The 24,211-nt window shown below is 43.0% G+C and overlaps 1 protein-coding gene across 5 annotated transcripts in view; it reads left to right on the top strand.

Annotated features, from left to right (window-relative positions):
• RREB1 (ras responsive element binding protein 1) overlaps positions 1–24,211 on the top strand; it is a 123,396-nt gene that overhangs the window by 52,918 nt on the left and 46,267 nt on the right. For 4 of the 5 annotated variants that reach the window (XM_074576000.1, XM_074576002.1, XM_074576001.1 and 1 more), the window contains exons 2-5: positions 4,624–4,743; positions 6,110–6,312; positions 10,917–11,006; positions 12,343–12,506. In XM_074576000.1, the coding sequence (XP_074432101.1) occupies positions 4,624–4,743; positions 6,110–6,312; positions 10,917–11,006; positions 12,343–12,506 (577 nt within the window). Of the gene's footprint in view, positions 1–87; positions 208–4,623; positions 4,744–6,109; positions 6,313–10,916; positions 11,007–12,342; positions 12,507–24,211 lie in introns of those variants that run through there. The other variant, XM_074576003.1, reaches the window with a different exon arrangement.

Here is a 24,211-nt window from a genome sequence, read left to right as displayed (position 1 = left end):
TTTTACCGAATGTTAAGTGAAAGAACGACCACCAGATACTCCCATGCCACTATCTTTCTTTTTATGCTTGTTGTCCTTTCCCTATAGGCTGCTCTGTACTGGTGCTCCAGCAGTGGTGACAGTGAGGTGACGCTGTAATTCTTTACCGCTGGGGTGCCGAGTCAGCACCAACACTTCAGTAGCAAGGGCAGAGTTGGTATTAAAAAGGTCAGTCGTGAAAACTTTTTTCGTTTGGTTTTCCTTTGCCCGGAGGCAGTGCTTTGAATAGCATTAACCCTTTTTTCTTCCCACACGATGCCTTTTCACCCGCTTTCGTTCTGCCAGCTTTGATGCAAAATCACGTTCAAAATTTAGTGCGGGTGATTGCGTGCATCTCTCGGGATGGCAGCGACTATTTGTGCAGGGGAGTGTTGCTGTGTGCTCTGGGAGTAAAATCTGCTCCTCTGTGTAGAAGCTTAGTAGGAGACCAGTGCATCAGAAACAGTTTGGAGCGCAGCATAGCGATCCTTAAGTATTACAATCTCAAGGGTAAACGGTAAACTTTTGTTTATTCAAATGCGATATCCCTCTTTGAAGTTCTGTTCTCATCTAAATTTGTATACTAGAAGGTCTGGCCTTCATTTAAATGATCCTTGGGTTTTTTTCTACCACTTAATAAAAAAAGCACTGGGAAAACCTTGAATAAGGTAATAGCGTTGCTAGGATGGAAATGATGAAGAGGGCTCAGGATTCCTGTTTGGGCCTCATGGGAAAAAGTGGTTTGAAATGCATGCGTGGGGGGGTGCACATTCCTAAAACTGTCATTTGTTTCCCCTGTTTCTCCTCCCTGCCGTGTTCTGCACTACGTACCACGGCATGTTTAATGAAACCAATAAAAGTATTTGGCTGAGAGTGTTAATCTTTCCCTGGCCCAATTAGTGCATGGCTTCTACTTTAACGTTAATGTGGATTTTTTTCGGAAGGCAGAACAATGAACGGCTTTGTGCTACACACCAGGTTTTCCCCCTCCTTGCCTGTATTGTGTGTTTCTTCCTATCTATTCCAAAGGGAGAGCTCATGAGCAAAGACAGTGGAGCAATCTGGAGCAGAGACTTGTACCAGCTCCCAGGGGCGAGGACGTGCTGCTCCGTGCTTGTGTAGCTGCCTCTTGATGGCAGGTCAAGTGACTGTGACTCTGAAGACTCATCATTTCTTCTCCTTTCTTCTTCCTTCCCCTGTGGCCTCTGTTCTCCTTTTCGCTTCATCCTCGATGCTCTTCACCAGAAGGAGAAGCAGCTGTAGCTGTTGAGAGTGGTCTTAAGAAAATTAAATACAAATACATACACATAAGCAAAGGGGGGAAGTAACTGTTGATGGGCTCAGCTTTAACATACAGTGGAGTCACACTTTATCCCAAAGGAGGAAATAGGTCTAGCAAGTGTCTTCCTGTACAGACTGAATGGGAAGCAACAAGCCTTTTTAATTTTTTTTTTTAGCTCTCTGCTTTCTCAGTGACTCTCCCATGAGCTGGTTATGTGGGGCATCAGGAATGGGCCTCTGTCAGAAGCAGGAGCTAAAGGCCCCTCAGGTTTCTCTGTGTGATCAAAGTTGCCCCAGTTTCATGGTTTCTGCAACATCATCAAGTGGAGGGGACACGTTCCCGGAGAAGAGCCAGGTTTCTTGGTGTGGCCTTGCAAAGAGGGCTGCCACGTTGTTTGGTTTGGTTCCCCCACACACACGTGTGTTATCGCTCTTGCTCTGTCTCTTGCTTTCTGCTTTTCCTCCTCTTCACAGAGGATGACTGTGACACTGGGGGGTTTCTTCAAAGTAGAAGTTGTCTTGAATGCTTGTGACCACTTCCCTGTTTCCTAGAGGCTTTGGTCTGATGTTGAATGCAACCTGAGGCTGCACTGTTTGCCAGCTTATTTCCTGTTTGTCCTCTTTCCTGGAGGTCTTTGTTTTCTTTTGGGGAGAGGGAGGAAGAATGCTCCATCAGCAGGACCTCCAGACCTCCAAGCAGGGGCATTTCGTGTGAGCTGAGGCTTGCAGTCCTGAAGGCAGAATGGCATAGGGCATCCGTGCTGGTTGCTGTCTGTCTGATTCACGGAGTTTCAAAGGTGCTGTGGAAAAAAACCCCACATCCCCATCCTTAGTGATACATTTATTTAAAGAAAAAAAAAATAAAAAAAAAGCTGCAAGAGAAATCTCTCAGTATGTTCCTGCCTAAAGGCACTCTGCCACGGGTTTTCCCACAGGAAGGAGTGATTTGGCCCAGGATTCTTATTGTTTCTATATCCTATTGCAAATAGAAAGTTATGCTTCTGAAATTGGTGTGTGCTGCTCATGCAGTTGTCTTTGTTTCAGTGGTGCATTTTTGCTTCATGCAAGAGAGTGGAAAAATACATACATAAATAAAAGCATACAACAACAATACCTATTTTTGCAGAAATTAAGTTGTGATGTTTCGACTGCTTTCAAAATAGGAAATTTTTATTGTACAGAAAACAGTATCTGTGACTATACATCTTTGCATTAGCAGGAAGATATTTAGATTCAGAAATAAAATAACTGATGGTTCACAGAAATTACGAAAGGCTGAAATGGCACAATACATAGTTTTCCTCCTGAAAGAAGAACAGAGAGCAAACTGGCCGGTGTTTCTAAACCAGGAGGCAGGTTTGTTAATATGTGCGTGTATGCCTGCCTCTTCTCTTTGTGATGGGCATTTCTCATTTTCACTGTTGCTAAAAGCAGCACTAGGAATTCTGACTTTAGTTCTCTGGGAAGCTCCTCAGCTTTCTTAAAGTTGCCTTGGCCAACACAGGAGTCTTCGCAGTTGCACAATAGATTGACTTTTTCCCGGATGAATCAGTGGTGACATTAATGTCCTAGGTATTGATTGAAAGAGGAATGAATAGGTCTACTTTGGAAGGAAGGGTTGTTTTCTTTGGTTGTATTTTTTTAAGGACTAAAGTACTTAATTGCATTGTTTTAACAAAATCCCCTCCAAATAATTTAAAGTGGTCCTTATTTTTTGGTGGTGCTAAGTAGATACAGCAAGCAACTTAGAAGATTTAGGCCAGTCTCGAAAATAACTCTGGTGCTTATTCAAAATTAAGTCAGCTACCACATAAGCGGTTAAAAAAAGAAAGAGAGGAGGAAAAAAAAAAAGGAAAAAAAATGAAGACTGTTGCTCTTGAGCGAGATAGACCTTTTTTAAAAACAAACAAAATAACAGCAAAGTTGTAACAGTTAAGGACAAACAAAATAAACAAATAAACAGCTCGCATAATTTCTGGGGAAAATACAGAAGGATGGGTGCTTGACCTCACCTTGGATCAAGAAATCCCCATGATGCAGGGACCACTAGTATTTTCCTAGCAGAAAAGTACAAAAATGACTAGGGAAGAGTTACCTTGAGTTGTTCGGGGTAGCATAAAAATAGTCTTTTTGTCTGTTTTTGAAGATGCAAATTGAAAACGGTGTTTGTTAAGAAGTTGTTACGCAGAGCCTTAGACACTAGGCTTAGTTGGGTCCTAGGTTGTGTCTGGCGCACTCTGTGAAATCATCTGTGTGCCGCTCCTCACAGGGTTGGTGGTTAAACGTAGGAAGCTGGAGTCTGCTGCGTGGTCTGGCATTGCGTGAAATGAGGAACTGCTCGACACAAGCCGGGCCCTTTTCTCTTTGTCTGCCTTTTCTTGTATGCTTTAAAATGTCAGTAGTTGGGATAACGTAGTTTTTTATTGTTTGCAAATGCTGTTCAAACAGCATTTGAAGATGTGTTACGGGACTGATTTGCATGTCATCCTTGAGCATATGGTTTTTTAGAAGGAAGAAAACCTGTTTAGTTAACCACAGTTTGAGGCCGATGGTCTCTGCTTTCTGAAAAAAGGAAAACCTGTATTAAGTTTGCCAGGTGCGATTTGTAAATCTGAGATGATGAAATGTCCACAGTGTGTTCCTTTACATAATAAATAAATATTTTGCTTGTAAGGTTAGAAAGGTGTATTTCTCCATTAAAAATGTATCAGTAGTTTTCTGTATTACAAATAACTTCTTCCAGAGGCTATCGCTGTGGGTGCCATGGGCGGAGAACTCCTCTCTTTCTCATGCGTCAGTCATTCTCCTTCACCTCTAAAAATGATGTTTAACTGCCCTGTCATTCTCCAGCCAGAACAGGCATCCTTCCTGAAACCCCAACGATAGCAATGATAAGTTTGTGGTTTCAGAAAGGGGTGTGGAGAAATTCTGTCAGCACATACGATGGTTGCTTATGTCTTCAACTCCTCTGGAAACCTTGGGCAGTGGGTGTGAGGAATGTGCCAAATGGTCCCAGAAACCTCAGCAGTCATTTCACCACTTCTAGAAGGAAGAAAAAGGTCACCGTGAATTCATGTATTGGAGTAAATGTTAATCCTCCAAGAAGAGAAGGGGGGAGGAGTGTATGTATGACATTGAATCACTTAAATTCTCTAGCTGCAGAATATTCTTCCAACTTCTTAACCAAATGTCACAACTGTCGGTGATATGCTAGCTTGCTCTCTCCTTCTCCTCCTCAAAATAACGGGCTGTAGTCTTATTTTGCTAAAAATGGCTTCCAGAAAAACTTACCCCCTTTCTCTTTTTCCCTTCTCCCTCACGTAGTGCTAGAGGGTGCTGCTGAAGAAGAGGCTGAAGAGCCAGACGCTACTGTACATACTACACTAAGTGAGGAGACCAGCAACCAAGAAGAGAGCCACGGTCAATCAGGGGATAAAAATGAAGGTAACTGGTTTGACTAGCTCTGTGTGACTCTGTAAATTAGGGTATTGATTAAGGCTTGTAGAAATATTTCTTAGCCATCCATACCCCTTATCCATATGAAGAGTGTAAGATATATTAAGCAGAAGCAGTGGTGCATACGTTTCTTTTTCTATCCCTAACTTTTATCTGCCTGAAAAGTATAAAATAGCTTGAGCAGAAGCATGGGCACATAAATACTCAACTACCACTGCAGACTTCCAAACTAAGATTTTCTTGGCTCCCAGTAACTTGGCACCACATTACTTAGCCTCAGAAGAGCACCTGTTTATAATGCTCAAACTTATCTCCCAAAGACTGTATTATGCAGAGATCAAATGTTCACAGAACAAACATGTTCCTCCTTGTTCACCCTCACATCCTCTTGTGTTAAAGTGACTTTCCCCAAACGCACATTAAGATTCTGTGCTCTCCACCAGACGTGACAGAGCAATAGACTTGCAGGGTGTTCCTGTTTGTTTGGGAGACCTATTTTGGGGGAAAGGAGTGTTCAATTTGAAAGCGTTTTTCTTTTCAAACTTGTAAAGAGGAAGGTGGAAGGCCTTACCCGTGTGTTTGTCACGTCTGTATGCTGAGAAACGAGAGATGAGATTTTAGGTGTGTTTGGAATTTGGTATTCTGAGACAGGAGCATCCCTGCTACATACAGAATGTGATGGAGAAGTCTGAATCTGAACAGCTCTAGCTGTGGCATTAGCCACGGATGTAACACATATGCTCCATGGACTAATATGGCTTGGTAGACCAAAAAGAAAAAAAAATCTGCATAGATCCCAGCTGTGGCAGTAAAGAGGCATTTGGGTGGATTTGGGGTTTTGTTTTGGTTGGATTTTTGCTACTTTAGCTTATTCCATATACAGAACTGGCTGATGGTATACTAGAAAGAGAATCCAGTACCCTACGCTGTGTTACTAATGCCTTAGTTGTGCAGTTCTGCTCAAAACATGTGCTTGCTTGAATGATTGTGCTTGCCAGAGCGTGCATTCATCAGTACTGCTCTACTCGTTCATGGTGATCACAAGGTACCATGAATAATACCGTTTTACAGCAAGAGAGTTTAAGGTAAATCACTCTGTAAGCCCCATACTGAGTTAAGGCTGAAAATGAAGATGAACGTGAACGTCCTGTGAGAAGAAATGTACACCTTGTCCTATGCGTTCCAATATGAGAAACTTCCTGTTACAAGAACTCCAGTTATTATGGGCTGTTGCCTGTGCTCCAGGATGATCTAGCAGTGTGTGATGCAAGTTACAGGCAGCTGAAAATACTATGGTATTTTCTTTTTTAGATGGCCTAGCAGCTCCTATATGTGTTTTTGTTTTTAATTCCAGAGAAGCAGCTGGAAAGCTTAAACAGCTACAAGGTATCACCAAGTTCACCAAACAGTTTGGACGGAGCAGACTTGTCCTCCATTGACGCCATGATGTCAGCAGTGATGAATGTGGGGAAGATTGCTGAAAATGGCGGGAACTCTCAAAGTGTCAAATCCCCCTCGAAGTCTCCTGCACCAAATCGGATTGGCAGGAGGAACCAGGTGTGTAAACCCAAATACAGGGAGGGTGAAGGGACACAAGCAGCTGCGTGGGAAGTGATAAGACATAATTATGTTTCTTTGATTGTTTAGCTTTTTTTCCCTCAGCGAGTATTTTTTGCCTCTGCCATTGCTCCTCTATGTATGTTTTCTGACGGCTCTCCAGAACATAACTTGAGAAAACTGGGAATTGAAGGGCTCCTCTTGCTTTGATTCACATGTAAAACATTTGAGCATAAGCTCTGATGTTATGCAATGGTGAGCTGGTCTAGCAGATGCCATTAGCAGTGGCAAAGCCACCTAAGAATTGCCACTTCTTCCCTGCTGCATGCTTTCTGGAGGCTCTTGCATTTGCATAATCTGTTGGGGCACCTGTTCATTTCATGAAACTAGGTGAAAAGAAATAGCTCAGAAAGGAGCAGAGCAGTGTGGCAGGGAGCTTGGCTCGGCCATCGTGTGGGACCCCTCATGAGGTGTACAGCTGTCCCCGGGGAAGATCCAAGTGATTTAAGGTTAAAGGTGGTGCTAGAACAAAGCATCCATCAGGACACTCAGTTCACGCATGTGTAGTGTAAGGTGCCCTTACTTCACTGTTAATAAAACTATGAAGAGCTATTGCAGAATGCTTTGTACAAATCTTGCAGAGCAAATACATGTAGCTTTTATCAGTTTTTTTCCATTTACCAGTTGATGGCACCGGTTGATAGCAATATCAATCTAAACAAGTGAAAGGAGAGAGTCGTATCAGTTAAAACTGTGAATATTTACATCCATGTTTTTCTCCTGCTGGGACAAGGCCTACCAATGAAGGTGCTGCAGAACAGGGAGAAATACCCCAAATCCCTGTGTCCATTTGACTTTAGAGCTTGTAGTGAAGCATGGAGAATTTGTAAATGAATCAAGATGTAACAGGGACCAGAAAGGTTGAGAGGCATGACTCGTGATGTTCCTATAGTAGTTTATTAATAGCTTGCCGAGTAGCTGCCCAGTTGACAGACGTAAGACTTGTCTTCAATTTTTTTCCTGAAAGGAGTTAAAAGCCATTAACTGTAAATGAACATTCTTAAATGAAGAGTTTGGACAGTATACTGGCAGCAGTGTTTGTGGGATCGTATTGTATAGCACCTGGCTTTAAGGTTTATTTGCAGTATTCCCCCGTAGGGGCTGCCCTGGTTCCTTGATTTCATCATGTGAAGTAAGGCACTGGAGTTCAGACTAGTCTCAGTGGCAGTGCTATTACACAGCTGTCCGGCGGTACACCATGTGGTTTGGCTTCAGGGAAGTTTATTAGCGTTAGTGACCTTTATTCCACCTGATATTTCGATGGGCATCGAATCAAAGGAAGCTCGAGAGTAAATGTGACAGGATTAAGAGGGATTCTTACAGCATAAAAATAAACAAATACATTGAAAACATAGTAAATAACCTATTTGTTTTTAGGCTGAAAGATCATTATCGCCAGAGGGGCAAATGGCTACATTACTGAGAAAATAGAGGCGAGATGTGAAATACTAAGTGGCTATCAATCTGACTAGCAACCTCTAATACAGCAAATTTCCCCTTTCAGCGTAACAGAATGAAAGCACTGAATTGTTTCAGTGTGTAGCAGTGCACAGATCTCAGATTCTGGTCAGAATGTGTCCCTTATTATAATTTCAAGGATAATAACAGTTAGCTAGTTTTCTGGGTCTGACTGCTGTTTCCCATGAGTTGGCAGCAAAACCTTTTGCCATGAACCTTTGTCCCAAAGTCTATGGTTCTCTTTGTAATGCTGACTTTATCTTGGCTCTAGTCTACCCATAGTCTAATAATCATGTTCTCACATCAAGCAGCATCCATTTTAACTTCTCATTTGCTTTGCTTTTGCAGAAAATAAAAAGTGTGACAAAGGTGTTTCTTGAACTGGAGGAAAACAAATAATGCACAACTCCCAAAGCATTTGCCATCAGTTCAATGCAGAGCAGTCGTGCCAGGTTGACTTACTAAAGTGAGAGTAGCTAACAAATTAGATGCTAATTTTATCTTTCAGTTCAAGAAGTGTGTTAACACCAACCTGGTTCCAGCGGGGTATCTGAGTGCTGTGTTTTAAATTTGTGAGTGGGGGTGCTTTTACAGTAGGCATGCTAATGTTTTTTGGTCTGGATTGGGTCAGTCAACAGCATTCCTGTTGTAGCTACCCTGGATTTGCTTGAGCTGTGTTACGGTATGCGGCATATACCCTGTGTGACCACTGGAGAAAGTTTGGGTTTTAGTTAATAATAAACCTCAGATTCAATACTAATCATCTCTGGCTGAGCTATAGTGTGTTTCTGATCTTTGCTTCAAGGTGAACCAGTAATTACTCTATCTTCTGTTAATTTGCTGATTCAAAGAGCAAGCAGTCTAGAAAGCAGGCTTTGAAACAATCAAATGCATCTTGCAGAGCTGCAGCACTCGTTGTGGGGAGATGGGGGCAACAAAAAAAAAGTAGTAGGTTGATAATTTCACAGAAATACCCTGGGGATTAAACACCATCTAAACTGTCAGCACAGCTGCAGGGATTTTCCTCATGGCACACTGTGTTTGTTCTCTGTCCTGAGCCAACGTTAACAGGGTTGCAGTATGATTGGAGCTGAACATGACTCCACAGACAGGTTGCATATAGTAAAATTAAAGTTGTATAAGCAGGATGGAATGCATGTATGCGAATTGTACGTTTGTATATAGAAATGGGGGTGCACTGGGATAATGTGTTTTAATTTTCTTGGGGTGTTCAGACTTCATAACGGCAGCCTTTTTCACTTGCTTTCTAATGTTTTGTGAGTAACAGTACGTTAGGCATTGGCCCGTGTGCATGGCCTACAGTGATTAGCTTTAGGATAGCGAGCCCTGAAATACAGTTAGAAAAAGATGTACAAGAGAAATAGTAGGGAGGAGTGGGAGAACCTAATCCTTGCAGTCCTGATACTTTTAGAAGTGAGGTCCCAAGTTTTGTTTACTTCAGGCAAAATGGCAAAGTAGCTCTATCCAAATCCATAGGTCTCTGAAGTTAACAGAAAATTATCATGGCCCTATTTTTGAAAACATAGTATTAGATTTTTAGTAGGGGACTCTCCAGAATGGTTCCCCAAATCATGTAGGAGGGAATATTCCATTACTGAGACTTAAAAAAACTTTTCTCTAACACTGTCAGCACCTTTCTTCCTAACATGCCAGAGAATTTGTCACAGAGGCTTGGGTTAGTCATTCTCAGTGTTCTACACAAATGCTTGTGTCTGACAATCTGGAAATGGTTGCTTCCAAGTTGATGACTTTTGGGACAGCGATAGGGGAAAAGGGCTGTATGGAGAGAGGAAACGCACAGATACACTCATCCCCATCAACTCCCTGCTGTCTAAAGACCTACTGAGGGTGTGTTTTCTTTTTTGCTTGTTTTCATGATTTTACTAATGATACTTAAAATAGCCAGCAAAGAGGTTAAGTAGAACATGTCCTTTTGGCACAAATATTACACTTTCCCATCGGTCATGCAGAGATGTTTTTTGTGCTCTCTTGTCATCGGAAGTGTGGGTAGCAGGCGGTGGATCTATCTAGCTGGTGAAGATTTGCATCATTCTACAGAAAAATGAGGTTTAATTTTCAGTGCCAGACTATCTTCCTTTTAATATACAGGTATTGGTGCAGAAGCCACGCCTGGGCTTCCCAGTGAGGTGGTGTGAAAGTACCCTTTAGGTTATGCAGTAGCCATCCTTGCGGACAATTCAGGCAAACGCCTTTGGTTCCTGCGAGAGTGCCATTTCATCCTTGGCTGAAAGAGTGGTGGCTTTGCTCAGTGTCTCAAGGGCATACTTAAATCAGGCTGAACTCTCCGGTCAGCTTCATTGTTTGTACTCATGGTTTGACCATGGTTACTCCTGATTCTCACCTGGGTGGAGAATAACCGGATTCATAATGTGTTCTTTTTGAGTCACGTACACTCCTGCATTGTCACCTCTTTCTCACTATGATCTCATCAGATCTTGCAGGCTGCATAAGGGTTGGGCATAGCCGGAGTGCCTGGATGGGATGCTTCCAGGAGAAACACAGGATGCTAAGGGAAATGGTGTTGGTGATTCAGTAAATGCTGCTCTTCCTTCTGAGTCAGCCGCAGAGCAGAACATACAGCCCCTAGAAAATGGCACTGAGCTAGTGCCTTGCCATAGTGATGGGGTAAAAAACCTGATGTCCCGACAACTTTTGCTTATTAAATATCTTTTGGGAAGATTAGTGGCGGTGTGCCAGTAACTACTTTCTGCTCACTTAAATGTCTTCTGGCAGTTTGAGCTGGTTGCAATAATTGCCTTCACTTCCTGTCCTAAACTGCTACTACTGAGTATCCGTGTGCTGTTAAAACAGCTGCTGTACTTTGATAGTTGAAATGGCCCCTATTTATAAATTCAGAAGTTTCTGAAACTTCCCTGAGGGATCTAATAGGATGATAAACGTATACATGCAAGTTGTTCTGTTAGCAGTGGCGTTTTGTACTTAGGATGGATTATATTTTTTCCATCCCCAGCAGTAACAGCTTTCAAGTTCTTTTGTATTGATATTCCTTCTGATTTTTTTGTTTTGTTTTGTTTTGTTCACAGGAAACAAAAGAAGAAAAGTCTTCCTATACCTGTCCTCTGTGTGAAAAGATTTGCACTACACAACACCAGCTAACTATGCACATTCGTCAGGTACGCAGAGTACTGGCTCTTGATTTCTTACTTTTAAGAGTGTCTGGTTTGCCGGTGTGTGTTTCATGATGGTGAAAAACACTTCAGTGTGCAAACCATAAATGCTTCATTATAACTTTATTAAATTGTTTTGCTTTTATTTTAGCCTTCCCCTTGTATTTTCTTTTTTAAAAAAACCACAAACCCGCGGTGGGTAATTTTCCTCCCTTCCTTCCCCAACGCTCCCCCCCCATGCCCTGCAGTGGCTCAAACAAGGATGTATGTCCTGTTCTGCATGGCTTAAGGTATCCCAAAGATCCAGAAAACCACTTCCATGATGAGGCACAAGTCCTGTTTTCTTATCCTGTTTGAGTACAGATCTCTTTACTGGTCGTGCAAATTAAGAAGCAGGAAGACATAATTTTTAAATCCTCTCAGTGTAGAAAAGCCTCTGAGTCCTTCACAAGGTGTAGTAATCTTGGGAGGCAGAATTAAAAATACACTTTTTTAATGGATGATGCATTTTTTTTGTCAGCTGCAGGCCTATTCTTGCTCCTCTTGAAATATATGCATACTTTATAAGGAGGTTTGTTCTTTTCTATGTCAGAAGGTTCTGCTTTGGATGCTAAGGTTGTGGTTCACCACTGTGAGTCCACTAGATACTTGTTGCTTCAGTTTTCCCTCCTGTACTGTAGATGTTACTTTTTTTTCCTTACTCTCCTGGGTTTGGTTTTTTTTTGGTATGTGAAGAAATCTTCAAGTCTCTGAATGCAAGTTAGAAAGAGTGGTACATATAGCACAGTAGCTAATGGCCGTATTTTCGCCCTGTTGTACATTCTTATGGCCATAGAAGTCTGCATGTGCACGCAGGAGGAGTTTACTTCTGTTTTCTTACTACACAGTCAGTTTGAAATTAATGTCTTTAAAGAATATTTAAGCGTCTTTCTTCTGCCATGAAGTTTGCAATTACATGCTTTTTCTGTTTTCCCCCTTACCACTCACCCAACACCAAACCACTGCACAGCTCAAGGTATCTCAAGGTACCCTTTGTCTGATGAGTTGTTGCTGGATGCCTTTCTGCTGCACACCCAGCAGAAATGGCGTGTGTGGCAGGTATTGCAGCCTGTGTAAAACAGCTACTTGTGCTTGTGCATTAAGGAGTTAAAAATGAAGGGTGGGGGGAGAGTTGGGGGGGAGGGCTAGGGAGGAGAGGTATATACGGGGGCACACCTTAATATAAGGTGTTGTGCCGAGTGGCTCTTTAAAGTTGCTTTTAAGATGTTTGTAGTTCTTGCTAATATTTTACCGGCACTTCAGAAGGGTCATTCAATGAAAAAAAAATCATTGCTTTCTCTAGCATAACACTGACACTGGAGGGACAGACCATTCCTGCAGCATCTGTGGAAAGTCTCTGAGCTCAGCGAGCTCCCTTGATCGCCACATGCTGGTGCACTCAGGTGAAAGGCCTTATAAATGTTCAGTATGTGGACAGTCCTTCACCACCAATGGAAACATGCACAGGTGAGTGCTGATCGTGACCCAGGAGTTTGGAAAGGATTACAGGATAGGGGGCTGTTTTGTTTCCTTGGAAGGACTTCCAAGTTGACTGAAGACACTTGGGCAGAAAATGTGGACTATCTGTCATAAAGAAGTATGGCATGACACACACACAATACAACTACTAGGATGCTTGTGAGAAGAAGTCAGAATTGAGAAGGGTCTTCTAGCTCTCCTCGCATATTATCAAGAGTTGTTACGGATATCCAAAAGTATTGCTTTAGTGTTGTGGTTGTTATTTATGTATTTATTGATTATTATTATTGCTTATTATTATTTTGCCAAATGGGATGCATTTTTCTCAGAGGTCAAAAATACATAGCCAAGCTCTATAGGAGCTTCTGATTTTGTAGCTTCAGAGTCGTGGATGCAAGTGGTTGTATTAGAACATCTGTGGTGTTATTGTATGTTACACAGTTAGGTATACAAGTGCCATCGTGAAGATGCCTCTTCAGAATAATCGATCTTGTTTTTAAATACATACATCAGTACTTGCTTGTACTGTAGGCAACTTACTGCACTATAATCTGGGAAATTATCTGTAACCCAAGTTGCCAAACATATTTCATGTAGTTTCCTTCATAGGGATGTAGCAATATGTACAGTTGTCAAATGGGGAAACAAAATGTTAAATCGCATGGATGTTCCTTCCCCTCTCTCATGCCCCAATTCAGTATTCATTTATTTGCATGGGTGGAACACCTGAGGGCTGATTAAGACTTCGTGAATTCCCACATAGCTTTAGTCCCCATATCAAAGAGTTTACAACCTACAAAGAAACTGCAAGACAGGTGGGGGAAAGGAATATAGCTTATAAGCAAAATGACAAGAGTGATGGTTACAGACTGGTTCTGTGTGGGAGGGAAGAAATCTTGTTTCCGTGATTATTACCAGTCATTTTCCAAGCAGTGTGCTATAGATGGAATGAAAGGGGTGACTTCTATGACAATAGGAAAGATAATGTAATGCCGCACGAAGGAAGCAATAGCTGCTTGCAGCTTTAACTTTTCTGTATCATATTGTTCAGGTTAAACAGTTATGTGAAAACAGAGTAGAAACAGGAGGGAATGCAGTTTTGTAATACCACGTTTATTTAACCTATACTAGATTGGAACTGGGGAGAGTTGGAGAGAGAGACACAAAATGAGAAGGGAAAGACACAAAGACTTTCAGAGGAGATACTGGCCTTGGGCATTGAATAAATCACACATCTGACTCATCTGACCAGAGGTGTTGCAAGCCACATGTTTGCCAGACTGGGTCATTACTCTGTCTGCTCTGAGGAAGGCAGGGCAGCTGCTGAGTTGCAGCTGATGCCACTCTCAGCATCCAAAGGTGAATTCCAGTGCTGGGACTCTGAAGTGGTTGGACGCTTGTGTCCAGGTCCTCAGCCCAGGCCGCTTGCTGAAGGACTGCTTGCGGGGTTTATTTGTCTTTTTGCTCACTAGGCATCTCCTTGTCCTCTCCCAGAAGCAGGAAAGGGAGATTTCCCCTGAGACTTGACTCCAGGCCTGTCAGATGTTGATGTAGTCACCTTTGCTTTTGCGTCTTTCCCCATATAGCAGCTCTTGCTATGCTTTAGTAGCAAGTTTGTCAGTATTGCCAGGCTCAGTAACTTGCCCAAAGGAAGTAAGTACAGATCAGAACCTTCTGATGAGAATACTGTTTGGTTTTAAATTTTTCTCTTACTGAGATGTTGCTTGAAGTTATCAAGCTGAGTGCTGTATTTGCTGACAGCACTAAGAAAGATCTAAGTTCACACAAGGAAAATCTTCCTATTGAAAGTTCTTTCCGTCTGACAGGTTCCTGTCTGCTCTGTAAAAACTCCTTTTTGTGTAGGCCCGCACCACTGCAGCTCTGTGAGACATCATAGAAACCTGTTACTGAGCTCAGTGGCACTGCAACAAGTGACCCCAGACCCATGACAGGCAAGATCCTGAGCACACTGAAACAGGCTAGTTTTGTGAAAGGAGGGTTGTGGTTGGCAGGACTGTGCTACCAGTTTTTTGCAGTGAATAACCTTTCTTGTTGCTATAACAAACTGTAATAGTGATCCTGTTGTTGAAGTGGAAAGCACAAATGTGCAAGTAGGCAGATGAGGATAAATGCAAAGTGAAATGAAATTTGTTATCTGGTGCTATGACACACTCACAAGGAAAATATTCAATTTGCCCACCGGGTACCTCCTGCAGAAACAGGTATTTCTAGTCTAAGGTGGTGTGAAGTAAGTTCTTCCATAGGCATCTCAAACTTAGCTGTAGCATCAGGTCCAGTGACCTGCCAGTGCTGTGGCTGAATGCCTCTCACATCACATTCAAAACTGCTTCTGCCTCAGGACCCTGGAGCAAGGACCTGCTTGCCAGGTCCTGCCTTGTGTGCAGCTCCTGCAGGCCTTGCTCGTGGTGGTGCCGTGTCTGTTCTTTGCGCCAGCTGGATGATAATACAAGTCCATCTTTCTCTGTTTTTGCACAGAGTTCCTTTATTGTTCGCTATTTTTGTGCTATGGTATCTAAACAGTGATAGATATATGCCCCAAAACAGCAAAGAATAAGATTTCTGGTAGCCAGCATGGTGGTATCCTTGGAGCATCACACAGAGTGTGGGATCAGAGAGAGAAGCTGTAGGCTTAGCAGAAAATTGTGAATGTGCTATTGGAGAATCAACATAGCTTGTGAAGGTCCTGCAGGAGCCTCCCCAAATATTACTGTACTTACACCAAATGAGCTCAGTGCATGGGAGAGGAGTGAGGGAGAAGTTAGTCTGCCAGTATCTGAACAGAGGGGAAAAAATGTTTAGGTATGTACAACATACATCCTCTCTTCTCTTGCCCTTTGCCTTGTTCTGTCTCTGATTTAACTGACTATACTATTTCTTTAATCCAGACTTTTAAAAGACCTTTTAGGGGAAAAAGTCCAATGAAGTGGTTTTGTCAAGGGAAATACCATGCCATAGCAGTGCTTATTACTGTTCCGGCAGAGGATGAAATTTCTGATCCATTTTTCCACCTCGTAGCAGCCAGGTCATTAGACATTCAGCTGACCAGAGGGAGGGAAGGAGTTTTGCTTGTTTTTTTGGGTTAGAAAATATCGGTGTTGTTAACGGTCTCAAGTGCCCATCCTCTCCACAGCAAGTAATTTTTCTTCTCCCTCACCTTATTAAATGAAAGGAGGAAAAGCCCCTCCAGAGCTCTTATTTGTTGTTCTTTTGCATGTGGGCAAAACCTTTTTTGCGATAGCCAGACTTTCTGTGGAGTGGGAACACCCTTTTCTGCCCATCTCTTCTCTGGGTAAGTGTAGCCATGTTGGGGTGTTTTGTGTACTCTTTACGTGTTAAATTGATGCTGCCCTTCCTGACTCCCACAATACATGCAGCACTTCATTTGTAAATGAGTCATAGCCTCTCACATAAAGTCCAGTTTCTTTTTGTTGTGCTCCTTGGCTCCCTGTCAACAAGTCAAGTTGAATGGGCACAGCAGACAGCGGTGGAGGGGGAAGGTTCTCTTGTGCAGCACCATTCAGAAAAAGAGGTTAAAACCTGCTTCCTTTTCTGACCAGGGTGACTCCTGGCCAGGATTTTCAACAGAGAACCGTGAGCCCAGGGCATCTCAGAGAACTCTCTTACAGCTGCCAGACTGCTCAGGAGTGGCCTGAGCCTCCTGTGGGAACAGTCGCCATTGGAGAGAGGAAAAGTTTCTGGAGAGTGCTCAACGTCCAGTGCAAAAAGCTGATTTTCTTATTCTTCCAAACGTGCTGCCAAACTAACTGCCTCTGCCTCAGTGCTGCTCCTACTGTTTGGGGAGGATTGTTGTAATCTGGTACGATAACTGGGAGATCTGTCAGTTTCTGGTATCAGGAACAGGAATTGCTCTGGAGGAGGAGAGCTGGAGACAATGTTGAGGATGTTGAGTATTTTACAGAGATTTCTTTTTGACCAGTATCGGAAAGAGCAATTCTTGGGAATAGTAAGCCTTCTAGCATCAGGAACTGATTTGGAGGCTTGGGGAGTTGTTTTCTTGGGGCTTTTTATGAATTTGGAGGAAGGAGTTAGATCATAGTAATTTTGAGTTCAAAATTTGTGTAACTGTAATGGCTCTCCAATTATCAGTACATAAGAAAATCTGAAATTTAGGGTATGCTGATCCTCACGCTTTCACGCTGGAGACGTGGACGCTATGGCTTTCTCTCAGTCACAGTAAATTAAAGTTGAATATTCTCAGATCTCCAGCAGGAACATAAACTATACGGAAGGAGAGTGTGTGTGTGGGGGGGGAGGTATAAAGAGTTTTCTGTAGCTCTGAAAGAGCTGGGGATTTCCAAAGTAGTGTCTCAAATCAATAGATTGCAATTACTAAAGGCTTTCCAAAGGCTTTCCATCTGTACTGTCACCGTAGCTCCCTAGGGAGTTTATCTATGAGTAGTGCCGACTCTGAGGAGCCCTTTGGGGTCTAGACTCTGCCACCAAATAGGAGGTTGCAAGCCTCTTATTCCGTCTCCACCGCTGCATCTTCCCAAAATGCAGACAGAGGAGTTAGGCTGCTCCTGTTGGTTTTAGTGGTGGTAGTGGTTTGTAAGCTTTAGCAAGGGACCTTCAGGTAGACAAAAGACTTTGCTTGACTGGCTGTGTTGTGTTCCAGTAGAACGTGGATCGGGCTTCAGGGGTAAGGGCGATGCCTCCACTTGCTCCAAAAGGGCTTCCTTTGGGGGTAGGCGACTTTGCCAGCAGCTCCTTTTCCGTTTCTGTGACTGAGGATGGTCTGTGCCTATCACTTTAAAATCACATTTTCCTCCCTGCCAAAGACATGCTCTTCGTGCAACTTGAAAATGTTAATAGGATATAAATGCCAGAAGGCAGGTGAGAAATGACCTTCCTGTCAGTTTCCAGTGGGTAGCTATTAAAGGTTCTGTGGCAAGTCTGAAAAGAGTAAAGGGATAATATATGTATTTCAGCCACAGCTTCCCCAGTTTCGTAAGCAAAGCTGCAGTGTCCATGGCTGATGTTCACCAGGCTGTCCATATAAGTGCAGTAATGCAAACTAACCTGAAGCGTTTCATGTGAAACCAAAACATTACAGTTATCTACCTTCTTCCTCTCCTTCTGCTCCTTACTCCATACGTAGCAAAATTCTTCATAATGGTTTTTATCTACATCCTACTTAGGTACTTGTAGGCTGTTTATGTACGATCTCAGGAACAGGTCTCAAAGTTTGGGGATTTTTTTTTTTTTTTGGCACACGCGAAACACCACATGCAACAACCACATGCAGAAGTCTTTGAAACTCAAATTGGAAGATCTGGATCGCAGAAGCTATGCTTTGAAGCATGCTTACAAAGGGTCCTATCAAAGAAGGTATTTCTTCTTTTAATTAAGAAGGCACTTTCATTCTCAATCTTATTTTCAGTGCTAGATAATTTTCCCAAACTTCTCTTTTTAATATACTCTGGAGGGACAAACAGCTGTTCTTGCTATCAGGATATGGTATTATTCTGATGTTCAAATTAAGTCTTTGTAAAACAACACTTTACGTGTGTGTATATGTTGCTGAATGAGTTTTTTAAGAAAGACAGAAAACACACCTGCTGGAGCGTAACCTGTGAATTTTGATGTTACAGCCGGCCATCTTCACTGGCAAGTGAAGAGCATACGCTTGGTGAAGATTGTAACGTACTGGTTGGAAGATGAGTGTTGGATCCTGATAAAGGCTACAGGGGTTGAGATGCATATGCTTTAATGATTTCCCCACTCTCTTTAACATGGATCTGTGTTTCTTGGGCAGGCGTGCATACAGGCTGCCTGTGACTTTGCAAATGCCCAATAGGCTGAGTGTCCTCGAGATCTGGCTGAATCCATCCTCTCCCTGCATTCCACCTGTGAATTGCCCCTGTGTTATTTATGGCATTGGCCCGCTTCCAGTACGTTGTGTGTGCTTGGTAGGGTGCAGTGCAATAACAATGCCCAGCCTCCAAGTACAAATAGGATCTCTGCAGTCTAGCACGTGCAGTCTGGCATTTGCTTAAGATGGGAGTTTTTGGAGGCAGAGCATAGCCAAATGTGATGACGAGCTTTTCTTTTCTTTTCTTTTTTTTTTTTTCCAGAAGAGGAGAGGAATTGCCTTATCACAACATGGTTTGGTTTCTGGTGGTTAGCAAAGATGGCCAAGGTGAAATCTGGTGTTAAATGTTGGGTAGCTTTGAAAAATTGAACATACGAGGTCTGGAAACTAAAAACAAATACCCAAGGAACTTGCCACGCTGAAAATGATTGGCACTTCACGCGTGTGAAAAGGCCTTCTCTTATTGTCTTGCACAATAGAAATGTCTCTTTGGTCATCTCCTGAGGAGCTTTTATTTCAGTGTAGTAATTGGTAGGCAGTGCTCTTAAATATGAAGATGCAGGGTGCATTACAGGCTTTCAAATCCATTCCTTATACGTGGAGGATGATTTAACCACTGTCAGCATGCTAGTGAAAGATAAGCTTCGGCAAATGCAAGTGCCCTAATTCTTGAGCAGGGATAACAAACACAAAGGACTAATTTCTGTTTCTAGTAATTGATGACTGTAGTTGTAGGAGACAGGTGAGATGTGATAGCTGGTTTTTTGTTTTCTTTGCAATTAAAAAAATGTTTCTTACATTTTTGCTAATGCATTTTGTAAATAAGGATGGGGAAACAGATGGAGAGAGGGTTTCTTTGGTCTCTCTCCTGTCAGCAGATGTGCCCAGAGTAAACGTTTTTGAAGGAGGTTAAGAAGAAGGAAAGAAGGAAAAGGTCAGGCTTTTTCAACAATAGTATAGCAGTAAGAGTATGGTTTTCTGTGTCTTTGATGAGAATTAGAGGACAAAAGTATTTTTAATGGTCTCAGGCAGAAACTTTTGTTTGTCTAACTTGGTCATCCTTTGTAAAGACTTTATATAAAATTTTATTTCATTCACATGAGGTATAAACAGGGTGCTCCAAAAAACCCCTCCATGGGTATCTTCAGTGGCAAGAGGCTGTGAAGGAGCTCTTGTGCCACGGTACCTCTGTGAACTGTCAGAGCCGAAAGGAGATGCCATGATTTCAGTCGTGTTAGAATCTGCTTGTAGCCTTGGACAGTATCCCTCTTCAGTTATCATTAAAGAACAGCAAAGGAAGTTAACACAAAAACACGAATGCTGAGATCTGATTAGAATCAAGCGAAGCAAGGAAGTGCAGAGTTAAGATTTATACGCTGACCTTAATTAGCTCCATTGTTCTTGAGAACCGAAGCGTACACAATGAGGAACTGTTGTACTTGCATCTCCAGAGCTCTTCAGTATCTAAACAGAAGAAGGACTTTGGTGTGCTTATCAGTCTTGGATTTTGTGTGTGTTGCCTTTAAGGAATAGCTAAGTCTGATCTTGTGCTTTGTAAGGTTGTGGATTTTTATGTTTTGGTTTTCTGCAGGCAAACAAAGGGGACACAGTGCTCTCAGTTAGTTTAGGTTTCTGGTGCAACTTTGTGCCGAGGGGAAGGTGGTCTGATGTAGCAGAGTAATACCACCCTCCTCACGGGCAGTAACATAAATCTCCGTATAACAGAGGATGTTGAGCGTAGCTTAGTGCTGCTTTGTTACCCATGTCACAGTTCAAATGAGCACAAGCCACTTGACAGATTAGACCCCAGTCGCAGAGCACATGGCAGCACAAGACCTTGATCTTTCTGCATAAGTACCCTTTCAGGAACATCACCTCCTCTGAAGGTTTAGTATTCTCAGGGATGTTACCTCCCCTTCTCACCTTGAAGAGCTACAAAATAAATACAAGCCTTAACTTAGCAAGCACTAGAAAATCCAGGCGATTTTTGCGGGAGTTGAGGTGTTAGCTCTCAAGGTTAACGAGTAACATGTTGTTTTGTTGGCATTTTGGTTGGTGGTTTGTCATCTAGCTTGTACTTTGGTTGGGTGATTCTGTGTAGAAAAGTTCTGTGAGAAAGTTTGCTGGGAGAGTTTGTATGTTAAGGTAATCTTTGCTCAGCCTGTTGTGTGTGCACGTCAGAAATACTTGCATCGCTTCTCTAATGAATGTGTATTCGCTCTCTTCCTCTTGTTGTCTAAAAAGACTTGTGGGCCAAGTACCGATGAGAATGAGGAAAAAGTCTATCTCAGACTGCATTTGTGGTTGCTGTCGTTCCACCTTTAATGTGTGTCTTCCAGCTTTACCTTTTCTCTCCCCAGTATCTAACCTGCTCAACCTGTTCTCGTTCAGCATGCTGGAACCAGCAAACTGCAGAAGGTACCCCCTCTCAGGGTCAGCGGGTTTTTTCCTCTTTCTTTTCTCCCCACGTTTAAACATAGGCTATTCATTGACAGTAGATTGTCAGTATTTGGGGGAACTAATCAAGCTATAAAAAACAGTGAGGGGAATCTTGATGTTTGGGCTTAGCCAGGGCCGTTCACTCATTTTTTTGAGCCATGATGCTCACCTGCGTGATGCACATAGCTTAGGCAAAGATATAGCCTATAAAGTAGTAGTGCCATTATACAACTGGTAAATAGCACACAATATGCAAATACTGCTTTCTCTTTCTTGAGGGCATCCATGGATATGCCGGGTTCTTCAGGCTGCTCTCTTAGCTGAAGTTTTCTAAACACTCTCAGCATTTTTTTGGTAAATTCTCGGAGTCAGCTCTGCAGTGCTTCATGTGGAAAGATTTCTTAAAACACAGGAGGCGTACAACTTCCGTGTGGCTCATTTTTGACATCAAGCCACCTCAATGTGTTGTCTTTCTTGATGGTTTCAAACTGAGCGTAAAGAGTAAAGCAATCCGTATTGCTCATGGACTGCACCAAAATTAATTTCACTTGAGGGCGAAAGTTCCCAAACTCCTGTAAAATAGCACAAGTCATGCGGGGACTTCTGTTTCCAGCTACTGCACTTGAATAAACAGCCATGTAACAAGACATGAAACCTTTTCCTAGTGCTTCTCTGCTCGGCGGGGGAATGCTGTGAGATCACTGCTGGTGAGGAAGGAGGACCACATGTTCAGGAACAGGAGAGGAAATGGGTTGAGCACGTGAAACCTCTTTTGCTAGGATGCCGTCCTCAGCGCTGGGAAAAGTTTGCACAACTTGTGTGTGTGCAGTGATAACCCCTTACTTCCTTGCCCCTCGAGTTACTTGGTGGCTGCTGATACCGGGGTGATGCAGAGACCCTCCCTTAACCAAGATGTGCTTCTCTTATCTAGTGCAGCTTCCTTGCTTGCATGTGTGTGTGTGTGCTGGGGGGAGGTATTCAGCTCCATCTGTGCAGCGTCCCCAGCGTTGCTGTGACCGTCTATTTTTTGCTCCTTGAGCTGTGTGACGCAGCAAGTTGTTCTGTGCTGTGTGCCATCAGGATTGCTCAACAGTGGCGTGTGAGAGGGAGGCAACTGCATGAGGGCTTTGCCTGCTTCTGGGAAAGAGCTGGGGCTTATGTTTGCTTAGTTGGTAAAGGGGTGCAATTTTGAGGGGGAGCCAGGACGTACTTAGGGCTTCTTCAACTGTGTTTGCTTTTAAGGATAAAACTTCTCCCCCTTCTGACATCCTTTCTCTATTTTTTTCTTTCTCTTCTTTTTTCCTGATGCTAAAATTTAAAACCACTTTACTTATCCTTACCATCTAATCACACTTGTTTTCTTTAAACATGAATTTTCCTAAAAAATTAGCAATGAAGTCATCGACTAAGGTTATATGCCATGATAACTAAAAGACTTGACTGAAAACTACTAATTTCCAAAATGATGGAAGAAAAGAGTAGTTCAGAATATCCCAGGCCGTGTTTTTGTTACATTTTAAAAAATTGTACTCCTGCTTAATTTTATTGTTGTTAGTTATTAAACTTTTGTCTCCAAGCTTAAAGAACCACACACGCCTCAGAGGGATCTTGTTTAGTCGCGTCCCTTATGAAAGAGTTTCTTACGGCTTGGAAGTCTCCTTGCAGTATTTGGCATTGTTCATTTAGGTCTGCTCTGAATTTAATGCGGACTGCGGGACAGCGGTTTGGTGAAGTGATACTGGGAAGCTCACACTGTATTTCCCTCCTCTTTTGCCCTCTCTTATGCAAGGGTTGATGCAAGCTGCAAGTGAATGCTTTCTTTTGCTGTCCTTTGGGAAGCGTTGCTTTGGAGGCATGGTTTGAATCACTTCCCCGTCACAGCATCATCAGGCAAATGTTTTTCTCCCTTTTTTCCTTTGAGGTGTTCTGACAACACTGCTGGTAGGGAACAGGAGTAACTTTGAGCCAAGCTGGGAATGCAGTTGTATCAATCTCGGCCTGTTTGAACTTGCTGATTCTGCGTAGCAAGTAGTTGCTTAAATATCTGTGAATACAGCATAATTATTCCGAAATGGTACACCCCCCGCCCCTTTGGATTTGTAGATCAGTATCTTTCCTCTCACTCATGCTTACAACTTGCCTTTATTCACAGCAAAGCAAAATTTTATTCTAGGTTAAAAATACAAAATGCTTTGTGGTGCATGTGTGTGTATCGTGTATCCTTAGGTATCATGTATTGGCAGCTGCAAGGCACTGGTTAACTTTGCAGACTGTCCTGGTAGCACTGAAAAAGGATTTCTAATCTGTTCTTTGAACATAATCACAGGTGGCTTTTGCAGCCTTAGCGCACCCAAGCTAGTCTTGGTGGATCTAAATAATAATGCTCATGTCATCCTAATGATGCTGTCTGCCGCCCCGCTGTAAGGCTATTTTTGCTTTGCCGGGGGAACCTCATTGTGCAGGGAGATAGACAGCGCGGCAGCCCCCACTGAACTTGGGGGGATGCTTACGGCACGTCTGTGTGGCACTGCGGGCTGCGGCAATTCCTGGGGGGATGCCGAGGGGGCTGCTACACCCACATGCCGCCACACGCTGCTATGCGGGGAAGCTCGCCGGGGCCGTGTTAGCCCTGATAGACAGAGCTAATAAGCGCTGGGGCCTCCATGAGGATAATGAGCCGTGCTGGCAAGATTGCAGCACCAGGATGCCGTGGGGAGCGCTAGCTGGGGGATCTCCTGCTGTGCCTGGTTGCAAGACGTGCGGCTAAAATGAGTCAGTGCTTCCCAATCTGATCCTTCCTGGGACCCGTTCGCCCCACCCTGCTCTTTCACTGCATGCGTTGCAGTGGCTTTCTAACCAGCAGGGCCATGGAGATTCCTTGCTGTTCAGCTTCGTTTTGTTTATCTATGCTAGTGTTCAGCACTGGTTACCACTAGAATATTTGGTGGTACTTGAAATTTGTTTTGAGATTACTCCGCAGTTGTAAGAGGGCGTTTCCCAAATGGTTGGGTTTTAGGTATTCAAATGTCTCTTGACTTGTGAAGTGTGCATGCGTGTCTGAGGGCTTTTTGGGTCATTTTTGAGTTTTTTTGAGGGTACAAATAGCAAAGAATCCAGGAAGAGAAGACAAACAGAAATTGGTCTAGATTGTGTCTGATTTGCAAAATTACCTGCATCTTTCTGGTTCCTGTGATTACGACTGGCAAGAGCTTGAGTGGATTGCTCTCTTAAGTGGGTGATGTTGGTAATTAGCACTGGAAATACATTGTCAATACAGATTCTCTACATGTTTTAACAAACAAACAACTGACTAAACTCTTTAACCCAAGGGTATAATGTTACTGCACTTTTGACTTAAGTTCCAGTCATACTCACGAGACTCTTAAGGAGGAGGTTAGCG

Source organism: Larus michahellis, chromosome 2, assembly GCF_964199755.1.
Source record: "Larus michahellis chromosome 2, bLarMic1.1, whole genome shotgun sequence".
NCBI lineage: Eukaryota > Metazoa > Chordata > Aves > Charadriiformes > Laridae > Larus > Larus michahellis.
The sequence above is the reverse complement of the archived record's forward strand: the minus strand, read 5'-3'. Positions and strand labels throughout refer to the sequence as shown.